Source organism: Penicillium manginii (genome assembly GCF_028828005.1).
Source record: "Penicillium manginii strain IBT 31320 chromosome Unknown utg000011l:1.0-1395921.0:1.0-1396616.0, whole genome shotgun sequence".
In the NCBI taxonomy this organism is placed as follows: domain Eukaryota; kingdom Fungi; phylum Ascomycota; class Eurotiomycetes; order Eurotiales; family Aspergillaceae; genus Penicillium; species Penicillium manginii.
Window position 1 is genome coordinate 1,356,088 of NW_026643112.1, and position 22,598 is coordinate 1,378,685.

Genomic DNA, 22,598 nt, shown 5'->3' on the forward strand with positions numbered 1-22,598 from the left:
AAGCTCCACATGACGAGCAAATCAGAGCGGAATATTTGGTGCTTAAATCTACCTAATCTGGAAATATTTTTGACATCCTTCTCGGTAACCAATCACGCGCTGGAGACATAGCTTTTAGCCGGGACGACGAGGTCACTTGTGGGGGGGGGATGACTCGGTTCGGCCCACCGATATCTTTTCATCGGAATCGCAGGTACGTGAGGGTTGCCGAGTTTTGCTCGTGCGTCAAAATTAGGTCTACAGGGGTTTGGGGCTAAAGATCTGAAGAGGAATGATGAGGATAATCGAGCTTTTAGCTCGGAGGAAAGAGTTGGCATAGAGGACTTTAAACTTCGTGATATCTGATCTGCAAGGAGGGCGACCAATACACGGGAAATGGCAGGACCAAACCTACTCGATGCGGTATTTTTGTGCCAGAATTCTTCCTGTGCACCCCGCAATCCCGGAGGTCGCCCGCTTTTCAGACCCGGATTTTTACGATTCCGGGGCACGCGTTCTTCTGATTCCCCGGTCCCCAACTACGCCATGGATTCCTGGAACCTTGAATGGCGCCACTGATTCGGGCGTCTCAAACGTGGGTGACACTTCAGGGTCGTTTTATAAAAGGAGCCAGAGCCCCACTACAATTGGACTTAGACAACGTGCATGTTTACTTTTGCATCGCCTAGAACTTCTCACTGCGGTTCTTTGTTAGTGCAGTTTTCCCCTCAAAAAGAACTTCTCCTTGAACGGTGCCATGACATTTCTCACCGGACGAGAGTTGGCCTGGGCCATCACGGCCACTGCTGGCAGCGGTTTCCTGTATGTTATCCTTCTTGAGGTGCTCAAATGATATCCCTTGCTGACCTTCAAAGCCTTTTTGGCTACGACCAAGGTGTGATGTCAGGTCTTCTGACTGGTGATGCCTTTGTTGCGAGGTTTCCTGAGATCAATACAACCAAAACTGGACATGGTAGTTCTGCACTACAAGGCACAGTGTAAGTGGAGATGTACCAGCAAGCGCGAGACCGAAAACTGACAATTTTTCCTATTTAGTGTTGCCATCTATGAAATTGTGAGTCAATCGAAGCAAGGCATCCTCGGTCCATATTCTGATTGAAACAGGGCTGCTTCTTAGGTGCTATAATCTCGTTGTTTGTCGGAGAGATGCTTGGTCGACGCAAGTGTATCATGGCTGGATGTGTTATCCTCAGCATCGGTGCTGCTTTGCAATGCAGTGCATATGGAATCCCCCAACTTATTGTTGGTCGTATCATCGCTGGTGTTGGCAATGGTCTCAACACAAGTACAATCCGTGAGTTATTGTTGTCTCGGGGATGCTTTTCAGAACCAACTGACATATGTCCCCTTTTCTAGCTGTCTGGCACTCTGAGTTGAGCAAAGCAGCAAGCCGTGGAAAGGGAGTAAGTCGCCTTATTTTTAGTAGAATAAAAGGAAGTATACTGACAGAAGACCTAGCTGGCTATTGAATTGGCCATCAACATCTTTGGTGTCATGCTCTCCTACTGGGTTGGTGAGTAAAGCTGAGTCCCAACTCCATTATGCATCTTACTTACGTCTGGCAGACTATGGTTTCTCATATGTCTCTAGCGAGGCACAGTTCCGCTTTCCAATCGCACTCCAGATCGCCTTTGCTATCCTTACATTTTTCGGCGTTGTCTGCCTTCCTGAATCTCCTCGATGGGTACGTCAAATGACGCTTGCATTATGTGAATAGCATATAGACTAACCGCAATCTAGCTCATTAAACATGGGAAAGAGGATGAGGCCCGCCATATTATTTGGGCCCTGCAGGACAATGCACGTGAAATCGATGAGCATGATACCGTCGTCAGTGTTGATGTCAGGGATATCGCACAAGCTATCCGCGAAGAGACTGAAGCTTCAGCCGAAGGGTCTTTCAAGTTGCTCTTCAAGGATGGCCCGCAACGTTTCTTTACCCGAACTCTTCTGGGCATGGGCGGACAGATGATGCAGCAGGTATCGGGCATCAACCTTATCACATATGTGAGTAGCCAAGTTCACCCGATTATCTTTACTTTTGCTCATTCAAGGATAGTACGCAACAGTCATTTTCGAGCAGTCCGTAGGAATGGACCACAACACAGCTCTGTTGTTGGCGGGTTTCAACGGCGTGGCTTACTTTTTCTCTTCTCTCGTGCCTATCTGGGTCATTGACCGGTAAGATCAAGTACATTTGCTATCCTGGGAAGAAATACTAACATGATACAGTCTTGGTCGCCGCAAACTTATGATGTTTGCCGTGATTGGACAGGGTTGCTGTATGGCTATTCTGGCTGGTACTGTCTGGGATGGATCCCATGCCTCTGGTTTGGTGGCCACTGTTATGCTGTTCCTGTTCAATTTTTTCTTCGCCGTCGGTCTTCTGGCCATTCCTTGGCTCTGTAAGTTTTTTCTATCCCTTCCTTTATTCTTCCTAGCCATGCTAACATCTCTCACAGTGCCTGCTGAATATGCACCCCTTGCCATCCGAACACGCTCGGCATCCTTGGCCACTGCTACCAACTGTACGAAATCAAAGTCAACCTATCAATTGTTATTCAAACTAACATAATAAATAGGGATATTTACTTTCCTTGTTGTGGAAATCACCCCGGTCTCAATTTCAAGCATAGGTTACCGGACCTATATCTACTTTGCCGGTATGCACCTCTTAATCGGGATTCTTTGACTATTTCCTCTTCGCAGCTTGCTAACATGAGAATAGTTTTCAACTTCTGCTTCTTTCCCTTGATCTACTTCTTCTATCCCGAAACACGACACCTTACACTGGAGCAGATCGATCATCTGTTCACCGGCGAAAAGGTCAAGCTTTACTGGCAATCATCTATGGGAGTGGCTGGAGATGCAGAGACTCGCATTGCCCACGACAAAGATGCCGTTGCTCACAGCAAAGATCCTGAAAGTGTGCAGGCCCAGCATTTTGAATAGATTTATGCTTCAACTTGTAGTTAATTGAAATATCATGTTGCAAGCCTGCAGCAAACTGTGTTTACCTTTCAAAGATCTTGTTATTTTATGGGATATTGAGCATTATACATGTAAATTATCGAGCAATATCATGGATGGAAATTATGCTATGACGCAACTTCTCTCCAAACCAACATACATAGTAAGTAACACTCAACTTAGACCAGACTGGTCCTGACGATCACCTCGCTTCTAGCCGAGTTCCTGGTCAGTTATTGTCCTATGACGAGTTCCGCCGCTTTTCGGGGAGACCCCGGAAAACTCACTCCACGCCGGCCAAACTCCTCGGGAGGCCGACCAACGGCAACGCAGCCGGTGGGGCCGAGTTGGCGGTTAAAAGTTCTCTTTTCGGCAAGTGGCTTTTATGTAGTCCTTCCATCCCCACGTCCTCCAGGCCCTCCATCCCAACCCCCGGATTCTGGCCTTTGACCAGCAAGATGACAAGCACAATCGTCAATATTCTCGAGGCAGCCATGGATACTGACAAGAGCCACCCACCTCCATTTTCGCACGAAGATAGGCATGATACGAAACAACTGGAGCCTAAGAAACGCACCCGAACTGGCTGTCTCAACTGCAGTCGTCGCCGACGAAAATGTGACGAAGAAAAGCCGACTTGCACTGGTTGTAAGCGACGAGGCGATGAGTGCCAATGGCGCATGCTAGGCTCATTTCGCGATTCCAACATCAAAATACTGGAATCTGATCACCCATCGATGAGCCAGGGCGGCGCCGTGAGCAAAAACAAGCGCCAAAGTAAATTCAAGATCTTGAATGCTTTGCCTGATCAGCATCGCACTAGAGGGGTCAAACGTCCTATCGAAGAAATCTCCGATCTATTGGCGCGAAAAAGCCCCTCTATATCGCCTTCTAACGCCAATAGCGCTATGCCAGCAAGGGTTACGGCGCCAGAGGACCAGCGAAATGCCACTACTGCTTCTGGATATGCGGATCAACCTTCCGATTCGACTGATATTGGTCCTCCTTTGTCGCCCCCGCTGACCGGTAATGCATCATCCCATACGTCACAAGGCCCCAGTAAAAATTCCCCCCACTGCGATGTCATCGAGCAGGATGCAAGTCATTTACACCAGCATGGATCAACTAGCCAAGATCAATACCCGGCCAATCTGCATTGTGATTTTCAGCCTCAACTATCTGATCATGATTCACCTCACGCCTATTTGGACTCCAGTCCTGGATACGCTATCGATGACCTTGCTACGCTAAGGAATCTCAACGGCGCTCAATTTCATTCCTCTGTGGAGGGCTCATATCAAAACGTCCCGTCTCCTCTCTTTGATCATAGTGTCTTCTCCGACCCGGCGGATCTCACCAATGATGTCTTCCTTCCGGGGTCGGCCTACGAGGCCCTCCACACGGCGTTACGAAACCGCCAGTTATGGACTGCTAGACCGGGTGTTACAAGACGGGCCAGCTCACAGGGCTCTATCTCGCAAGCTCATACGCCGTCAGGTCTGAGTGATAGTTCTTTCAGTCGATCTACGCGACAGCCTCAGCGTTCTAGTGCAGGGCGATATTTTGACTTGTCTCCAGAGCGAGAGCACGTTTTGTGGCAGAACTACCTGAATGAAATCTGCTCATGGGTAAGCTTTTTCGCTCTTAGCGCAGCAAACATTCTTTGGCTAACCATTGATAGCTCGACATGTTCGACAACAATCGGCATTTTGCTTCCACGTTTCCCCAGATGGCAAAGACATCGCCGCATTTGCGATACTCAATTCTAGCTCTTTCAGCGCGACAACTGGAGAGAGAGCAAAACGAAAAGTCCCAATCAGAGAGTTTGTCTTTGTATCAAGAAGCTATTCATCTTCTGTTCCCTGAATTAGAGAGTAAGAGTACGCCCGTGATTGCCTCTTGTGTTATTCTCTGCGTTTTGGAAATGCTGTCCTGCAACCCAAAAGAATGGCGACGCCATTTGGATGGGTGTGCTTATCTGATTCAAGCCGCCGGTATCAATGGTTTCTCGGGGAAAGAAGAGCAGGCTCTTTTCTGGTGCTTTGCCAGAATGGATGTTTGTGGTGGTCTCATCTCCGAGGAGGACACTATAATCCCAATTCACAACTGGAGACCCAAAGACATGAGCTGCTCCGAGGCGTCACGTCTGTTTCTTTCATCCAACAAGACAAATTTCGACACATATGCCAACTATACTGTCTACTTATGTGCAGTAACACTCGGTGTCCTGTTCGGATCGACATCCAAAGCCCCGCACCCCTGCACATCTTGCCAGTCATTTCCTGAAGAGGATGGAAATTCTTATGTCCACCGCTGGGGAGAGTTGTTCGCCCATGTGGAACAATGGTATGAGAACCGGCCCAGCCAGATGAAGTCTATCTTCACTGTTTCCAACCCTAGCCAAGTTTCGAGAGATAGGCCCTTTCCAACGGTATTATATGGGAATGGATGTGCCAGTATGTTAACCGCCATCAAACTACTTGGCTCTTGGAACTAATCAGATCGAACAATTTCCAGTCTCTGGTAATCAGCTATACCATGTCAGTGCCTTGCTTTTACTCCAACGGAAGCCGAAGACAATAGTACTTTCAAAAAAGCCGGTATGTCTCAAAAGTTTCTCATGGCTTTTTTCTCATGAATATCGGTTAACAATATCCAGAAGTCTGTCCTTTGGCATGCTCGCCAAATTTGTGCCATCTCTGCTTCAAATGCCCATCAGTAAGTATCTTTGATTTTTGATAACTCGGATGACCAAAATACTGACTGTTTCTCTTCTTTAGTGGATGCTGGACTAATGCACTGCAGCCTCTCTGGATAGCCGGAAAGGTCATGTCACATTATTCAGAGCATGAAGCTATAGTCGAGACGCTGGTCCGAATCGAGCGTGAGACTGGATGGGCAACTACATGGCGAGTTGAGGATCTGAAAGAATTCTGGGGCGAATATGATAACGAAGACGAGTGCGATGCCGACATGGACTAAGGAATATGAGTGCTACGAATTACGAGCAAAACGCATCTAGAGTTTTCATCATGAATATAGAAACGCGAGATTCACTCCGTCGATCTTCTTTCAGCCAAGGTCAACAAATAAATGATCATTATTTCTCGTAGCACTTTGCTTGTACGATGTTGTCATAGTAGTGGTGTCATGTTCTCGGATCATCTCCGTGCGGGGCTGGTGTCCTCGAGTCGAGGTCCATCATCCACTCAATATCCCAACGAATCGGAGAACAACGTCGCTCGCAGAATGACCCAATAATCCAATCACCTTGAATATAATCTTCTTAGCTTCCAGGGAGTTAAGGATAAATTCAATCCTTCCAGCGTCCAGCTTACCTCGAGCCGAGCCAAAAAGACTCCTAACCCCGCATCTTTTTTGACCTTTATATACAAATTATAAAACTGCGGGGTCCCCAGGATAAACAGTCTCTCTATCTCTCTATTTCAGTGGTAATATCCCTTAAATTTATTGCCAACCTTTCCAAATTTTCTATACAATGTCATCTTCCATCCCTTCGCAGTCCACACCCGTGGAGCCCCAGACCAAGATTGCACTTGAGTCAAAAGTCATCGCTAGTTAGTAACTTCTCTCCTCGTCAAATTTCAGAAATTGACAATATACATCATAACAATAGTTACCGGTGCAAACCGAGGAATCGGACTCGGTGTCGCAGAATGCTGTCTCATTAACGGTGCCGCTAAGATCTACTCTATCGACATCGGTGAAACTGGCGATGAATTCCAGGCCTTGTCTACGCGTTTCCCAAACCAAGTCTTTGCAGTTCAAGCCGATGTAACACAAGAAACCAGCATCTCCGCTGCTGTTGATAAAATTGTTGAGGAGGCCGGTGCGCTCCACGGGATGGTCGTGAATGCAGGACGGACGAACCACAAGGCCGCACTGGACTTCACGACCGAAGAGATCGAGGCTCTATTTTCCGTTAATGTGAGTCTCATATGACGCCTTCTGATGAGCCAGACCTCAGGTCAACAAGGTTTACTAACTGGAATGCTTCAGCTCTTTGGCGCATTTTACACAGCCAGATGTGCTGCTCGGGCCTTCATTAAGCTGGGAATCAAGGGGGCGATTGTGTTCACAGCCTCGATGGCTTCTTACCGTCCTAACAAGGTGTGTCAACCCTTTGGAATTTGTCTACCTTTCTATCGGGTCTTTGCTAGTCGTATTTCCTGATATTGTCGGCTGACTTCTGCAGCGCGTTCCATCCACCCCCTACGGCGCGTCTAAGGCTGGCATTCGAAACATGACACACACCCTCGCCATGGAGTGGGCTCAGTATGGCATTCGCGTTAATAGCGTCTCGCCTGGTCTTGTGAACACTGCCATGACGTATTGGGTGCCCCAGCAGCCCGATTGGGAGCAACAGTTGAAATACTACGGTGGATTTCCACGTCTGGCGGAGGTTCAAGAGCTCGGCGGTGCATATGTGTATCTTCTGAGCGATGCTGCGAGCTACACAACCTCGATCGACATTCCTGTCAACGGTGTTATTGGAAGTAAGCCGAATCAACAGGAGCCCCCATCAAGAAAGGTCGCTAACATTTGTAGTTTGTTAAATACTATTATGATATCGATAATAAAAATGCGCGAATTAACCTACCAAATTGGACAAAACTGTAGAAAGTATCGAGATCATTGGACTAATTCCTTGGGTTATCTGGAGGCCTCCTTAGCGAATAATGAATCACAGCCTTGAAAGTTCGCATTAACAAGCTGTGAGTTAGGTATGGGTTGCGTATCTGAAGAGAAGTTTGGGCTTAAAGTAGCTTTGAAGCTACTATCTTCGATCATGTCTCGTTCAAATATTCCTCGGCTCCTGTCTAATAGGATATAGTTCCAACAATTCTTGGCACCATACGGCTTGAATAAGCATTATACAGGAAAATATGGGCCGATCAGATATACGAAAGGGCGAAATGCTGTCTGTAAAGCGCGCGACGTTTCACGAGAATGACCCAACTAGGCCTGACTCCGACGTTCGAATTCTATCTTGGCGATCGGATAATGACTCCTAATGCCCTTTGCCGGCAAAGGGCATGAAATTCCTTCCCGTAGTCGATAATTGCTTTTGATAGGCTCGCCGAATGAGCGACTATGACGGGAGAAGCATTTAGCAATCGCTCACTTCCACACAAACATCTGTCATTTTGCACCCAGGGTTCTTTGGCAGGTTGGGGAGATTTTCTTCAGGTCTCAGCATCCTCTATCATTGGGTACTTATGCAAATAGGTGGGCCATAGTGGACCCTTTGTTCCTTCGGGGTCAAGGTTCGGGTCAGAGGGATTCTCCCTCCCGACTCCATTTTTAAACTCCCACCTTCGCCCCAGCCCCGCCAACTCATGAAGTGGGAGAACTCGCGCACCATCAAGTGCTCATTCTTACCGCCAGCATGGGTGGTAAGCCCTTCCAATCAAAGGGCTGCACAAATTGTAAACGGCGGAGAGTCAAGGTACATACAAGGCCCACTCCATTAATTACCCCTGGACCCCGAATTTCGACACTAACCCGGGGGGGCGTTTAGTGTGACACTCAACGGCCAGAATGCGGCAATTGTCTGAAAAGAGGCATTCAGTGCGAAGGCTATGAAAGAAGACTTGTTTTTGTTTATCAGAATGGCTCTGATCAAAAAGATGAACAGAAGACGCCACGAGATCGTCGTCGCACGGGTCAGGTTGCGGTGCGACCGCCAATGACAGTGAATACATCTTCATTCAGCCGAGAGCAAATTGTCGCTTCATATATTAATGTCTACTTCCCTGATGACATCACGGGAACTACGGAACTCGATCCTTGGTATACGCTGCTTTCCGGAATATCCGCATTACCAAATAAGTCCGTGATGCTTGAGAAAGCGATGGCGGCAACGTCTTGTATCTATCTTGGCAAAATCAACGATGACACTCGCATGCTCAATCATGGCCTTCAGCTATATAATGGTGCGATACACCGTGTATCGCAGGAGCTTAGCCGCAACAATTACACGGATGAGCTTTTTTTTTACAATGGGGATTTTCACGATACTGGTGGTATGTCGTCAAGTTGTTTACCAACTTTTAAAACCCCCCAATGCAAATCAGCTAATATCGAATCCAGGCTCTGTATTGCCCCGGTGGTCTTGATGTAATAGTACACCAAACAGCAGTGACCAACGGAATCTTCAAGAATATTTTATCACATTCAACTAATAGCCCAATCATCAAAACTCTATGTCTGGCATTTCAGCGAATGCGACTGGTAAGTTCCCCTGTCAAGCCCAGAAACTGATTTCGCTATCGATCTTGTGCAATGCAACTAACTGTCGTGGCATTAGTTAAAATCACTTTCACCAATTGAAGCAAATAATGTAGTAGACCTGGCGAGAGAGCACGCCCCGACCGCTGTGACTTCTCACGAAAATGTGGTTATTGACGAATTGTTTCAACTCATGGCCGACATTTCACCAATCGCAGCTGCAGTCAGTATGACCGATGTATCCGATAATACGGCCTGCCACCTATCACTCTATGACTGCCTTGCGCACAGGGAAAAATTATTATCATGGTACTCGCGCGCTAAAGTCCGTATCGGCGGTGGCCCTTACGTCGGCGAAAGCAGCGATTTTCCGTGCAAAAATATTCTGCCATCGGAACATCTATTCGGTCGACCCTATGGCTTCTCCTCTCTGGACAATGCGAGAATTCACATTCTCTTCTGGTCGGCGCTGTCTATCCTCCAGGCTCTGCTCGGTCAGACCCATGCATACGCATATACATCAGCTCCACCCGATCCTTACACCAACAAAGAATATCAACTCTCGGAATACTACGCAGACGAGATCAGTCGAGCCATGCCCTATTGTTTGCAGGACAGCATGAAGGCGTGGGGCATCAGCATGACGATCTTCGGTATGGGCCAAATCGCCAAGGTTTACATGGAACTCAGACGTGAGGAGAAGTTCTTGTGGAGCCAGCATCTCTTTAAATACGTGGGCGATATGGGATCAGATCTCGGTTATCGTGTTGGCGAACTTCTGCAGTTTGGCTGGAGTCTTTTGGAGCAATCTGATCGCAACGAGCGCCCAGAATTGTCATCAGTGGCCTCGAGTCCGGGATCTAACGCATCTTCTGCATCTCCAGTATCCCCGGCATCTAGTACATCAACCGCATCAACCGCCCCCTTCGTGGCAGAATATGTACCCATGCATGAGACAATAGATTTGCCAACACGATCAAGATGGGAACCAGACCGGTGAATCTTGCACCTCAGGATGAACATAAGTTGCAGATGCTGGCATCGCATTTCCTGGTGAAACAACAAAACCGGCATATATTGGATATGACTGATGCATTCTTTCTGTTTTGTGATGACGGGTCAAAGGATGGCTGAGTCTGTCACTGCTAGTATATACAAGTATAAAACATCCCATGAACATGTTCGGTTTAAATAAGAAACTACCATAATTATCCATTATCGAGAAGACAGTAGCCTATAAATTTTAGGTAGTCAAATGCCTAGACGGGTTAGAGAAAGCTACCTAATATACTGGTAGTTGCTAGTTAGTGTTCACAAGCCCTCCCTGGAGTCATCTGCCATGGCAGGTACTAGGCTGATTGTTATTTTCAAGCTGCCAACTTTAATTAGTGCCTAATTATGCAAATACATACGTATGGGATAGGACTTCCTCAAATCCATTTGAGTTCAAGTTCAAGTTCAAGTCATGGTTATCGATATCCATAGTGGATGCTAGGTGCGCAGTACCTTCATATAGCTCGAAGATATATCTCCGGGTACCCGAGTCTAAATCGCCCACTGGCAGGTAGGACCTGAATTCCAAGGTTCCAAAGGTTGAACTTGAACGGGCTTACATCTTCACCGTGACCATGCTAAAGACCAATTAGAAACGCTGGAATATGATTTATATGTATATCTATAAAACAATTCACTATCTTCAATAAAGATACGCTAGGTAGGTACCAGGCAACGCTTTCGAAGTACTGACTGTTGTGTGCCAAGGCGGGCCGCCGATCGCGACAAATCAAGACTTACATCAACAAAGAAGGAAAATTACAATACATACACGCAGAGACTCCCCTGGGATGATATGAGAATTGATTAAATCGCGATTCAACATCTATAACTATCCAAGATTACAGAGTACAAAGTGAAAAAAAACTACCTGAGACACACGTTCCGAACAGCTGGACGAATCCACCTTGTAATGAGAGCTAGTTAGCGGCGCCCCACAAGCCTTTGCCACACGAGGCTGCTTGTATGACCGGACAGAGTTCTACGGAGTACGGAGTATCATGCGATCAGTTGGTACTTGCACTTTGGAATAGGGGAAGGGGGTCGGACACGAACACGAATGCGGACAACGCGAAACGAGAGCGCACGGGGCGGCAAGAGGATCGGCCGCTAGGCATGCATTCTTGTCCGCAAACTGCCAATAGCTGCGGCATTGACTCCTGCAGGGGTAGTCAATCCCTTCTTGAGTGAGTAGGGAGGAATGCATTGAGTAGGCCGCACGAGACGTTGAATCAAGGGATGATGGCAAAGACGGGCAAAACATTTGACCTTGCAGTGCGGCAAAACAGGCTCGTTGCTGAATCACTTAGCCCCCCCTAACTACTCCGTACAGGACAGGGGAGAATTTGAATCGACCAAGGATATTTGATTAATTGGGCACCTGGTGGAGAATCTGGCAAAGGAGATCTTCAGCACGTAGAGTGACGAGACGAAAAACATAGCTTTCAGATTTGTTTGTCGTTTGTTGTGATTGCCTTGCGTGTCTTTGGACTAGCGTTCTCTCTGAAAACTGTCTTAGTCTTTGTTGACGTCCGTCTTCGTCGAAGTGATGCGCTTGCCCCGGTCTGTGTGGACTTGGAGCGCATTCCAGGTTGACACCACATTGTTTATGTACGGGGGTGCCCCCGCTGTCTCCATCTCCGTCCCCACCGAAGCTTTTATTCAACCTCCACCGACAACTCCTCGGCACACTGAAGCCAAGACCAACCAGTCCAGTTTAAGGAGAACCGCGAGCAAGACGTCAAGAAAGTTTCGACGATCACTGTCCTCCATTTTCTAAACAAGCGGTGCCACCAACTACACGACCACAACGAAGGTCAACGAGAACACGATGAGTCTGCATGGATTAGGAGTGATTGGGGCCCAAGTGGCCGCATCAATCAAGGGAAGCGATGACAAACACGAGAAGAAGCCAACATCCCCACGAATTCGATCACCAGCATGTTCCATTCAGTCTACTCCAGAAGTCATCAACCCTCAGGACTTTGACCCGACAATAGGGGCAAAGCCTTATTCCCCATTCTACAAACACGGATCACCTACGATATCCTACGAGCAACTCACTTATGAGACGAAGAACAATCTCAGTCAAAGCCACTTGCGAGATATTGAGAACGCTGGACCTTATTCGGCAGGGAGGACGGATAGTCCGCGACGATCAAAGCTGTGGGAAAAGGAGCAACCGAAGCGTTCGTGCATGCAATCGCTGACTACTCGACAACGGATGGCTTTGAAGGCAGTGGTTGCAGTTGTGACAGTAGGAAGTATGATTGCTATCGCTTTGGGGATCACAGTGGCAGTGGGTGGGGCGGCTTGGAGGTCGAGTGCGGAGTCAGTTACGATGGGTGGATGGTGAGTTTCCTAGCGATACGGATGCATTTAACAATTATGTGACCTCGGCTGACCAGAAATTGCAGATAATATGGAAGCCATGAGTGGAGAAGAGTTATTCCTTTTAATCGCGGTGATTTTCTTTGGGTTGCACCACTCTGGGGCAGACCTCCCGTTTCGGGGATTGTACATTATGGATCACTGGATGGTACTGGCGGGAACAGCAGGATGCTGATAATTGTATTCAAGCTGAAGTGTCAATTGAAATGTAAATGGAAACACCAATGCAAATGCAAGTGCAAAGACACAGAAGATCAAAGATGAAGAAAGAAGTTGTGGTGGATGCAAGGTGGATAGTGAACTAGTCCGCAATAGGTGTAGTATCGGCCCGAGATAATCCGACCACGTGACCACACGCACCTACAAAAGCGCAAAAATTGCTCCCCTTGACTTTCTTTCTTCATCGAAAAAAAGCAACTGAACCTGCCACGACCCTCGTCCTGTCTCTTTTGACAACCTTCACGACGTGTGTTGCCTTCGGTCCTACGGGACTGATCGGTTCAGGAGAAGAAATTCCCCGATAGGAAGTTCGCCCCCCGTTGGGTCCTCTTTATTGAGGGCGATGGGAGGGGAATGTCGAAGACGGGATACATCCCACACTTTTACTACATAGTAATTGTTGTGAATCATAGTTTGTGTAGTAGAAATTCCATTGTGCGATGGGGAACCCCATAGTCCCTTGTAGTCGAAATTCGGAAAGCTGAGGAAATGCCCAGATGTGCTCAGATGCTCTAGCTGGCAGACCTCCGTGGAGATTATAAGCTCCCCGAGGCAACAATGATTGTCCTCGACACTACCCAACATGGCTTCCCCCAAGTTGAAAATGCTACCCTATCTGGGGCTACGATTACTCTCGATGCTCTCGATGCTGTCGGCGATTTATGATTCATCCGATTGACATCATGGGAATGTTGGTTGAACATGGCAGAGTGTTTCAACTCTTGACCTGCTGTCCAGCTTGGATGGCCGAAGACTCCATCGCCCATTACTGAGCCCCTGGAGCGCACCAAACGTAGACCCTTAATGGACCACAGGCACTGTCGCACTGCCCAGACAAGACCATGCCGTCATGCTACTCCTCGACGATCGGCCAAGGGGCCAACGTGGTTGGCCAAGTCAGTCGGAAATACCGATCCCTCGATGATATCCCGTGGAATGCCGCACCACCACCTGCGCTGTGATTCACGCAGCATTTGTTTACAGTGTTGATGGCAGCCGACCATCGCAGGGGCCCAAGCTTGTTGTCTGTTTGCTTGTCTTCCATTCCCAACGGCATTCTGATGGGGCCTCTGTGACTTGGTCGAGCCTCGATACCCCGTCAACGCCAGTGTTTGGCCCTGCATGCACATTCCACCATGCTAATGAACGATGGTGATCATGAATGTAAAGAAACTACTAAAGCACTACTAACCTCGATATCCTACCATGCTTGCCGCTGTCTGGGAACACCTTCTTCTAATCGTTGCCATTCTTTTACTTGCTCCCGTAGCATCGGTCTACTGTCGCTCTTTAGCTAACGCTCAATTCTTTCTCATTCCCTTCTACAGTAATACCCTATTGCATTTATCATCATGAAGGGATTCGTCGGTGGAATTCCCCTGGCCCTGCTGGCCGCTGCCGCTCAGGCACAGGCCATGGAGCACACTGTAAGTCAAGATGTGTCGTTCATTGTTGACGAGCCCCATCGCTAATACATATCCAGATGAACAGCGGCGCCGTTCAGCCTCGCAACCACAATGGATTCGGCCAGCCCGAGGTCGGAGGCACTGCTCTCGGTGGACCTTCAGGAAATGATGAGGATGGAACCTTCAATGTTCCCTATGCCGCCAGCATTCACACTGACACCAACGTGAACGAGTTCAGCAAGGATGATCACTCCGTCAAGATCAAGGACACTGATGTCTACCCACCTAACGTTCACCCTGGCCCTGCTTTCGCCCCTGGTGCTGGTCCTTTCCCCATCAAGCGCAGCTGGCCTTCCGGCGGCACTGCTGAGGGCGGTCCTTCTGGCAACGATGAAGGCCAGACCTTCAACATGCCCATCACTGGCAACTTCAACACCGACGTCAACGAGTCTTCCCAGGACGACCACTCTGTCGATATCAAGAACAAGGATATCCACCCTGCTCCTGTCATTGCTCCTGTCCACGTGCATCCTCCTCCTCACTTCGAGGGCCCTCCTGCCCATGTTGAGGAACACCCTGTTCACGGCCGTCCCCACTTCGGTGGCCCCCCCTCCTTTCTATGAGGCTGATGGCAACAACAACGACAACTTCAATGGCGATCACTTCAACGTGGTTGAGAACGATCTTCACCACGACTGGGTGAAGCGTGGTGGCCCTGGAGGCCCCCCTCACTTCGGTGGCCCCCCTCCGTTCTACGAGGCCAATGACAATAACAATGGCAACTTCAACGGTGACCACTTCGGCGTCGTTGAGAACGACCAGCACGTCGATTGGGTCAAGCGCGCCGCTCCAGGCGGTACTGCTCTCGGTGGACCCGGAGGTGGTGGCCACGGCCCTGCTGGATACCCTGACCATGTTTCTGGAGGAACTGCCCTTGGTGGCCCATCTGGTGATGATGAGGGGATCAGCTATGGCCGTCCCATCACCGCTGATATCCACAGCAATGTGAACGAATACAGCAAGGATGACCACTCTGTCGATATCAAGCACACCGATATCCACCCCGGCCACCCCTTCGGAACCCCATTCAAGCGTCACTGGGGTCCTCACAACGGCGGCACCGCCCTCGGTGGTCCTTCCGGAGATGATGAGGGACAGACCTTCAACATGCCCATCACTGTCAACACCCACACTGGTATCAACGAGTATGCCAAGGACGACCACTCCGTCAAGGTCAAGAACACCAATGTTCACTCTCCTCCAGTCTTCCCTGCTGGCCCCGGCCCTGTCGTACCCAACGGTGGCCCCTTCCGCCGCGCCTACTCTCCTGACCGTGTCTCTGGAGGTGGCGGTGGCGGCACTGCTGAGGGTGGTCCCTCTGGTACTGACGGTGGTGAGGACTTCGGTTCACCTGTCGACGTTGGTGTTGACAGTGGCGTCAATGAGCACAGTGAGGACAACCACGCTGTCAAGATCGACAGCACCACTGTTCACCCTCACTACGAGCAGCCCGAGCTTCCTTGGATGACCTACCCCGAGGCCGCCACCTATGATGTTCCTGCCTCTCCTCCTGCTCACGAGGTTGAGCAAGCTCCCCCCGTCGAGGAGACCCACGAGGTCCCTCAGGCTCCTCCTCAGGCTCCTCCCCATGTCGAGGTCCCTGAGTACCAGCCTGCTCCTCCCGCCGACCCCCCCTCGCGAGAACCACGAGCACCACGAGGAGGTTCCCCAGTGCGCAGCTGAGACACACGAGGTCGTCCGCACTGTGACCAAGACCCAGTTCAAGGAGGTCCACCCCACTGCGACCACCACTGTCTACGAGAAGGCCCCTACCTCCGTAGTCACCCAGGCTGCTCAGACATCCGCTGTTCCCCAGGGCGCCACCCCCATGAACGACCCTGAGAACAAGATCTACTCCAGCGCCGTCTTTGGCAGCCAGGCCGCACCCTCCTCGTCCAACATCCCCTACCAGAGCTACAACTACAACTCCCAGCGCCCCATGAGCACTGGTACCTACTCCATGATCCCCGTCAACGTGCCGGTGCCCTCCTCCACTGCCATGATGAAGTCCATGGCCACCCCCTCCGCTAGTCACGGCATGCCCGTCGGTGCCGACGCCATGAACAGTGCCAGCGCGTCTCCCACGCCCTCCCACGGCGCCGCCATGTTCCAAGGCGCTGCTACCCGTGCTTCCAGCGGCATCTTCTCCGCCGTCGCTGCCGTCGCCGGTGTCCTGGCCTTTGTCTTGTAAGCTGTTGCCAGTGTATAATGGATGTGCTCAAGAGTTATGAAGGACTCCTTGTCGATCGTTAAATTTCATTACTTATTTTCATTTCTTTCTGTGTCTCTTTCGTATACTTTTTGTTCCCTACCTGATTCCTCTGCTTAATGGTCGATTTGATTTCCATGAGGTTTTGGCGTTGAGAAATATGACTTGATTCTTCTAAATTGTTTCCGGTGACGTCTCCGCTAGATCCTTGTAGTTCCCCTTAGCTCCTGGGCCTGCTTCTTCGTGGCATACTCGCAATCATCCCTCTCAGCATCGTCGTTGATCTCACAGTTAGGGCTACACGAAGTTGCCTTGTTAAGGCGCATGATACCAACTTCCACCTGCCACAAGTCCATTCCTTCAAGCAATTGCGATAATCAAGATCAGGAACCCCGCGCTCAGCCTCCCAGTTCGAGAAGGCAAGTCCAAAAAAAATCAAGAAATACTTACCACATCGTGATATCATCCCCCCATCATTCCCCACGCTTCGAACACTGACATCAGGCCCAACCCACGCACTCATCGCCATCAACCTATATAAACTCAACCAAGAACAGAAATTCCATTCAAAAACAACTCTCTACTCTTCACAAAACCCCAACCCAACCCAACACAAAAATGGCCCGCCACACCGACTCAGACCCGCACGAAGGCGGATCAATCTTCGACATGGCCCAACAAGGAACAGCAATCCCCAACGACGCAGGCCAAATGCGCACAATCCCCTCCGTCCCCCGACCCGACCAACACCCCTCAAGCAAACACTTCGACAACGATGGCCTTGCGAAAACCCACAACCGCAACGGCTGCCGACAATGACACCAACATGCCGCGCTCAACCCGGGACGTCGGTCAGAGCGGCGAAGTGCTTACCGGTGCGGGCGATTCTTTGCCGGCGAGCGTTGAGAGCAAGCGTAATGTTTCCGGGGCGCGGGATACGAGGGCTCAGACATCATCGGCAGAATCGAAGGGCGTTTGAGAGGTATATTCATGAGGATGAGGATTCTTGGGGTGGGGGGAGTGACTTGAAGGTGGAATGATTGATTGATTGATTGATTGATTCTGGCTGGTGGAGGGATCGCTCATCGGATGATGGATTGGATTGGGTTGTTGTTGGCGTTCTCACTATACAGTATCCCGGCAGTATGGATGGTGCTAGACGATGCTGCTTTAATGAGTTCCTCTCAATGTAACATGATAAATCAAATATAGTCATGTATGATTCTTCTGTATACCTCGATCCGAGCTGCAGGTCCTGGGTATACAGAGCCTCTTAGCTCAGGTAAATGATCTCGCCTCCTCAGCCCCAAGAAATCCCTTATAGATATCGTCCAAAACATCCCTCTTCCTCTTACGAGTAGCCTCAGCTGCCTCCTCCTCCTCATCCAACTCCCCATCCTCCTCCCTCGAAACCCACGACCGAATCGTCCCATCCCCATGCGCAGAAAAGAGTTCCACCCCTTCTCCACTCGCCCCATTCCCACGCCAAACAAGATCAGTTATACGCGCAGCACTGAGCGCACTAGCCCGACCCCGAACCTGCGACTGCGACATCGCCACGCCGGGCAATTTAAGCCGTTTAACAAACGTCCCCTCCCGCAACTCAAACATAAAGATCTCGCCACGATCATCCTGCTCGTTGAAATTCGGCCAGAGAAGCGTCTCATGACCCGGCGTCATGAATCCCTTCGGAACAAGTACCGGCGCCCTCTCAGCTAAATGCGAAGTCGAGCTATTACGCACCCTCGGACCGAAATGAACGAGTGTATTTGCCCCGCTCGCAGCATCCCATACCCTAATGCGCGCATCTTGTCCCGTACTCACGATATGACTACCGTTAGACGTCCACCGCACGCCGGTAACGGGCCCATTGTGTGCGCGCGCAGTCGGTGAAAAGGCCGCGCGGGCCGTGTAGGAATTCGGCGCTGATGCCGGATTTACTGAGACCGACCGGGTCGTCCATGTCTAGCGTTGCGATGGCGGAGTTGTGGCCTCCTTTCCGGACGTCGAAGATTATCACCCTGTTGTCGACGGAGCCTGATGCTAGGAGGTAGGGTTTATGCGGTGCCCATGCGACGGATAAAACGGGTGCATTGTGGCCTGGTAGGCCGTGAGTTGCCAGGCCCGAACGCAGATCTACCAATCGGACCGATTGGTCCGAGGTCGCGACGGCGAGTAGGAGCGTTGAGGCTGGGGCGGAGGAGAATGAATGGGCGTAGGGTGTGCAGTCGAGGTTGAAGGTGTGGAGGGGTGTGATCTCGGGGGGATTGTAACGCTGACCATTTCAGGGTGCCGTCGTGCGCGGTTGAGAAGATGGTTGATGGGACGGGGTCGAATGGGTAGATTGATAGCGAGGTTATGGCGTGCGTGTGGGCGGCGCTGTGTGAGGGCTTACTTACGGACGCACAAGCTCGGTGGATATGTTCGAGCTCCGAGCCTCTGCTCTCGAGATCCCATAGGTGAATGGAGGGGTCGGCGCCTCCAGAGATCATACTAGATGTGCTTTGGTTAGAACTACAGTGCAGGGCAGGGAAAGGAAGGGGTGAAGGGTTGAAGTCACGTACTACCGTCCCTCGAACTGGTCGATTGCAAGACAGTTCACGCCTGATTTGTGTGCATACAGCTTCTCTGTGGGATCGAAGTCTGGGTTTAATGTTGTGTCATCTTCAGACTGATCTGGTACGGCTTTGCGACTGGAGAAGCGAATCCCCGGTGCTGGTTCGAGGTTGCGCACTAAGCGCTCCGTCTGCGCGGTGTGGAATTCATTTGGAGCGACAGAGCCCAGGGCTCTGTTGAGCAGATAGGAATTCATTCATTCCAGTGTGTAATCGTCAAAGAATCTCTGGAGAAGGCCGAGGCAGTCACTAGCGATCGCGACTGGCGCGGTGACCTCATCGGATCAACGTTGAGCCGTCGCATTCTATTGAGTGCCTGAGGGGAACTTTACAGTCTTTCCTTCCCGAGCATTGTTGATCTTGACTGATCGCAGATTCTCGCACAGCAGGATGTCGTTCGCACGCTCGGAGAATCTGACTCGAGGTACATTTATCCAGCCACCAACGACCAAGACACCAACTTCTCGGAGGAAAAGAAAAGAGAAAGTTGAAGAGCCAAGCAAAACAGTCAGATTGGAGGATATCACCAACCCTCAACCAAAGACTCGAAGACGCCAGGCCAATCTCTACGATGCAATCGCCGGTAAGATCTAGATCTTACTCACATGAGTCCCACTTCGTCAAATTGGCTAAGATGGAATGCTGACGGTAGATAGGTCGTGTCACTGCCCGAGGGTTCGCCCTATCTACACCTATAGCCTCCAAGTACCGTGATACTGCATCGTCGGGGGCCCGCATTCAGCGACCAGAAGAGGTCCTTTTCCGAAAAGATCATCCCATGAGACAAGTCGAAAATGGCGAACCATATTTTGCGCACGAGAATCTCCCCGCAGACCGGCCTCTGCCCAACTCGGATCTCCTCCAGTCGATACACGCCTACGCCTCGGACTTTTACAAATACACACTAGGCGAAAGCGGGAGGAAAAGTCATTATAGCATGAACGAATCTGCACTGCTGGCGGTGGGGATTTTAGTCGAGGAGATGGCGAAGGATGGCCTGGGCGACAATGGCCATTTGCTCATGATCGAACCGCAGGGTCTAAAGGGTGATATTAGCGGCAATGCGGAGAACTTCCTCCCTAAGCGTGGTCGGCCAGTCGGCTGGAGGGCCGATGTCGATGGAAAGAAGCCGAAAGCACCCCGGCGCAAACGTGCTCAGACTATCATCCAGCCCCGGCGCAAACGACCTAGGCTCGACGAGCTCATGGGACCTAGCAGGAAAGGCAGGGGCGGCAAAACTTGAGAGGTTGCATCGTTGGTGGGGGCGTGCAAGAGTGCACCTTGCAGCCACCTGCATATGATATGATAACATTTATTGATGGACAGGGGATATCTACTAATGCCAACCTGAAGACCAATGGCCATGACTCGATAAGGATATCCATGGCATGCAGCCCAGTGGAGGCTATTTGAAAACCAAGCTGCAGGTCGTGGTATGGAGTACGGAGTAACTACTCCGTATAGGGTCTGTGGCTACTACTCTGACCGACTGAGAGGCAGCAACAAGGTCGGATGCAGCGCCAGATGTGAAAATCGGTGGCATCCAAAGCCTGCCTACAGACAAATACTGGGCAGGGCAGACATCGCTGTTGACCCGACTGGTCTACTCTGTACTTTGTAAAGGCGTGGCAAGGTCATGGTGCTATAAGCTAGAGTATGAGGCGAGTGTCACGCAGCCAATTGCCCAATTGAACTAGGGAAATAAATTTCAATCAAAAACCTCAGAATGAGTAATCGGGAGTATTCTTTAAACCAGAATATACAATAGTCTACTCCGTACTCCAACCCCAAAGTTTCAAAGTTAAGCGTTGTGAGGTCAAAGAAGGTTGAGATGGTTCCAGAAAAGGAATTCCCTCAGCCGCTCCTCTCCACCTCCTCCACTTGAATTGCTTAACTCCCCGTTGTTTCACCCGATCAGGAATGGCTCACCGTTAGACTTTCCTTTTGATCTGCTTTCAGGACTATTTCCCTCGGATCCCTCGGGATCCATTGATCCCAGCCATGGTATGTGATTCCCCCCCCTCTGCGGAGTGCGGAGTACTATCACTATTGGTGGTGGATTGGGCACGAAAGACAAACCAATAACCTACACCGAGATTGATCCGAACAAATCTGACTGACGCGTCCAATTCGACCCCAACAGCCACCGAAGCTATCGAAAAGTGACAAACAAGATCTCATTGTGGCACATCTTCGGGCGACAGGTACCTGTCACACGCTCAAAGACCTGGAAAAGTCACTCCCCTCGGTGGCCTCGATCAACAGCATCCAGGTCAAAGAATACATCCAGGCACTGACAGACGAGAACCGAATTCGCGCCGAAAAGATCGGCAGTGGGAACTGGTACTGGAGCTTTGGCAGTGATGAAAGAATCCAACGCGAACGCCAGTTGGGCCGGGTGAAGACGGAAGTGGAGCAGGCCCGCCAGAGCAGAAGCGATGCGGCGGCGGCCCTCGCCACTGAAACCACGCGACGGGAGCAAGAGGCCGATTCCGGGCGCGAACGTGAATCAGAGCGCATGGTGCTGCAGGAGCAACGAGCCGAGCTTCAGGCAGCGGTGGACCGGCTTCGAGCAGCAACCACGGCAGCACAGCCCGGTGGAGGAGGAGTCAACAAGGGTGTCCTGCAACTTCGAGCAGAACTAGCTGGATTTAGGCAACAGGCGATACAATGGACGGACAATATCTACATCTTGGAAGAATATCTGCGTCGACTGGCGAGCGGGGACCGGGAGATTGTCAGTGCGGTTCAGCGTGAGTGTTATGGAGACGAATACGTGGACGGGGGCTTGCGTGAACTAAGCTAAAGAGGAGAGGAGAGGAGTACGGGAGTATAGTCTTGTCCAATTGCCAGTGGGAGTCCCCAAAGCCCGGAAAGGAGAGAAAAAGGAGAAAGCTTAGCATTCTTAGTCTAGGAATACCAACATCACTTCCAACACACACATACACACCTCTATCAAGTAAACTAGACTATCATAGGAATTATATCACAAGTAGATAATGACAAAGTAAAATCAGAATAAAATTCCAAGTGAAAAGTACCACCAAAAGGCCAGAGTCACGAAGCTTGACTCTGACCTTATGGACTTTGGGGGAGTCTGGGCTTATCGCGAAACCCTCCTCCTCTTTCGAGTTATGCACTCCCCCCCCCCCCTCTTCTTCCTCTTCCTACCAACTTCCACCTCCACTACTTCCATTTCCTCCTCTCCTCTCCACTCGCTTTCTTATTCCTCACTGCGCCACCCCTTCCATTCCTCCCATTCCTCTCTCTCTCCTCTCCCCCTTCAGCCACCCCCCTCGTACCTAAATTGTTCTCCCGACTCGACTCCCCGACTCCCCCGACTTCCTTTAGGCTCCGGCGCTTACCATCTTCCCGACTCCCCCGACTCCACGACTTGTTCGGCCCCAACCCTCCCCCCGCGAC

General features: G+C 50.4%; 11 protein-coding genes across 11 annotated transcripts; 9 read left to right on the plus strand and 2 right to left on the minus strand.

Annotated features, from left to right (window-relative positions):
* Positions 1–736: 736 nt before the first annotated feature.
* N7533_013781 (uncharacterized protein) lies at positions 737–2,952 on the plus strand (the record flags this gene model as incomplete). The annotated part of the gene is made up of 12 exons (XM_057110431.1): positions 737–801; positions 855–975; positions 1,105–1,294; positions 1,357–1,403; positions 1,459–1,513; positions 1,566–1,684; positions 1,741–2,007; positions 2,060–2,181; positions 2,233–2,405; positions 2,463–2,528; positions 2,583–2,663; positions 2,729–2,952. 12 exons carry the CDS (start codon positions 737–739, stop codon positions 2,950–2,952), a joined length of 1,530 nt encoding a protein of 509 aa, XP_056953133.1.
* Positions 2,953–3,428: 476 nt separating this feature from the next.
* N7533_013782 (Zn(II)2Cys6 transcription factor) lies at positions 3,429–5,952 on the plus strand (the record flags this gene model as incomplete). The annotated part of the gene is made up of 5 exons (XM_057110432.1): positions 3,429–4,598; positions 4,652–5,426; positions 5,488–5,570; positions 5,630–5,688; positions 5,751–5,952. The coding sequence occupies 5 exons, from the start codon at positions 3,429–3,431 to the stop codon at positions 5,950–5,952; spliced, it is 2,289 nt and encodes a 762-aa protein (XP_056953134.1).
* A 517-nt stretch (positions 5,953–6,469) lies between these two features.
* Positions 6,470–7,547, plus strand: N7533_013783 (uncharacterized protein; the record flags this gene model as incomplete). Its single annotated transcript, XM_057110433.1, has 5 exons — positions 6,470–6,548; positions 6,608–6,918; positions 6,991–7,101; positions 7,187–7,487; positions 7,540–7,547. 5 exons carry the CDS (start codon positions 6,470–6,472, stop codon positions 7,545–7,547), a joined length of 810 nt encoding a protein of 269 aa, XP_056953135.1.
* Positions 7,548–8,330: 783 nt separating this feature from the next.
* On the plus strand, positions 8,331–10,222 carry N7533_013784 (uncharacterized protein; the record flags this gene model as incomplete). Its single annotated transcript, XM_057110434.1, has 4 exons — positions 8,331–8,387; positions 8,603–9,017; positions 9,119–9,225; positions 9,302–10,222. 4 exons carry the CDS (start codon positions 8,331–8,333, stop codon positions 10,220–10,222), a joined length of 1,500 nt encoding a protein of 499 aa, XP_056953136.1.
* Positions 10,223–12,106: 1,884 nt separating this feature from the next.
* Positions 12,107–12,631, plus strand: N7533_013785 (uncharacterized protein; the record flags this gene model as incomplete). The annotated part of the gene is made up of 1 exon (XM_057110435.1): positions 12,107–12,631. One exon carries the CDS (start codon positions 12,107–12,109, stop codon positions 12,629–12,631), a length of 525 nt encoding a protein of 174 aa, XP_056953137.1.
* A 1,107-nt stretch (positions 12,632–13,738) lies between these two features.
* On the minus strand, positions 13,739–13,942 carry N7533_013786 (uncharacterized protein; the record flags this gene model as incomplete). The annotated part of the gene is made up of 1 exon (XM_057110436.1): positions 13,739–13,942. The coding sequence occupies one exon, from the start codon at positions 13,940–13,942 to the stop codon at positions 13,739–13,741; it is 204 nt and encodes a 67-aa protein (XP_056953138.1).
* A 295-nt stretch (positions 13,943–14,237) lies between these two features.
* N7533_013787 (uncharacterized protein) lies at positions 14,238–16,542 on the plus strand (the record flags this gene model as incomplete). The annotated part of the gene is made up of 4 exons (XM_057110437.1): positions 14,238–14,312; positions 14,369–14,854; positions 14,916–15,941; positions 15,994–16,542. The coding sequence occupies 4 exons, from the start codon at positions 14,238–14,240 to the stop codon at positions 16,540–16,542; spliced, it is 2,136 nt and encodes a 711-aa protein (XP_056953139.1).
* A 636-nt stretch (positions 16,543–17,178) lies between these two features.
* Positions 17,179–17,379, plus strand: N7533_013788 (uncharacterized protein; the record flags this gene model as incomplete). The annotated part of the gene is made up of 1 exon (XM_057110438.1): positions 17,179–17,379. The coding sequence occupies one exon, from the start codon at positions 17,179–17,181 to the stop codon at positions 17,377–17,379; it is 201 nt and encodes a 66-aa protein (XP_056953140.1).
* A 459-nt stretch (positions 17,380–17,838) lies between these two features.
* Positions 17,839–19,372, minus strand: N7533_013789 (uncharacterized protein; the record flags this gene model as incomplete). Its single annotated transcript, XM_057110439.1, has 4 exons — positions 17,839–18,275; positions 18,415–18,660; positions 18,710–19,053; positions 19,125–19,372. The coding sequence occupies 4 exons, from the start codon at positions 19,370–19,372 to the stop codon at positions 17,839–17,841; spliced, it is 1,275 nt and encodes a 424-aa protein (XP_056953141.1).
* A 193-nt stretch (positions 19,373–19,565) lies between these two features.
* Positions 19,566–20,418, plus strand: N7533_013790 (uncharacterized protein; the record flags this gene model as incomplete). Its single annotated transcript, XM_057110440.1, has 2 exons — positions 19,566–19,758; positions 19,832–20,418. 2 exons carry the CDS (start codon positions 19,566–19,568, stop codon positions 20,416–20,418), a joined length of 780 nt encoding a protein of 259 aa, XP_056953142.1.
* Positions 20,419–21,176: 758 nt separating this feature from the next.
* Positions 21,177–21,981, plus strand: N7533_013791 (meiotic nuclear division 1 family protein; the record flags this gene model as incomplete). The annotated part of the gene is made up of 2 exons (XM_057110441.1): positions 21,177–21,179; positions 21,319–21,981. 2 exons carry the CDS (start codon positions 21,177–21,179, stop codon positions 21,979–21,981), a joined length of 666 nt encoding a protein of 221 aa, XP_056953143.1.
* Positions 21,982–22,598: the final 617 nt, after the last annotated feature.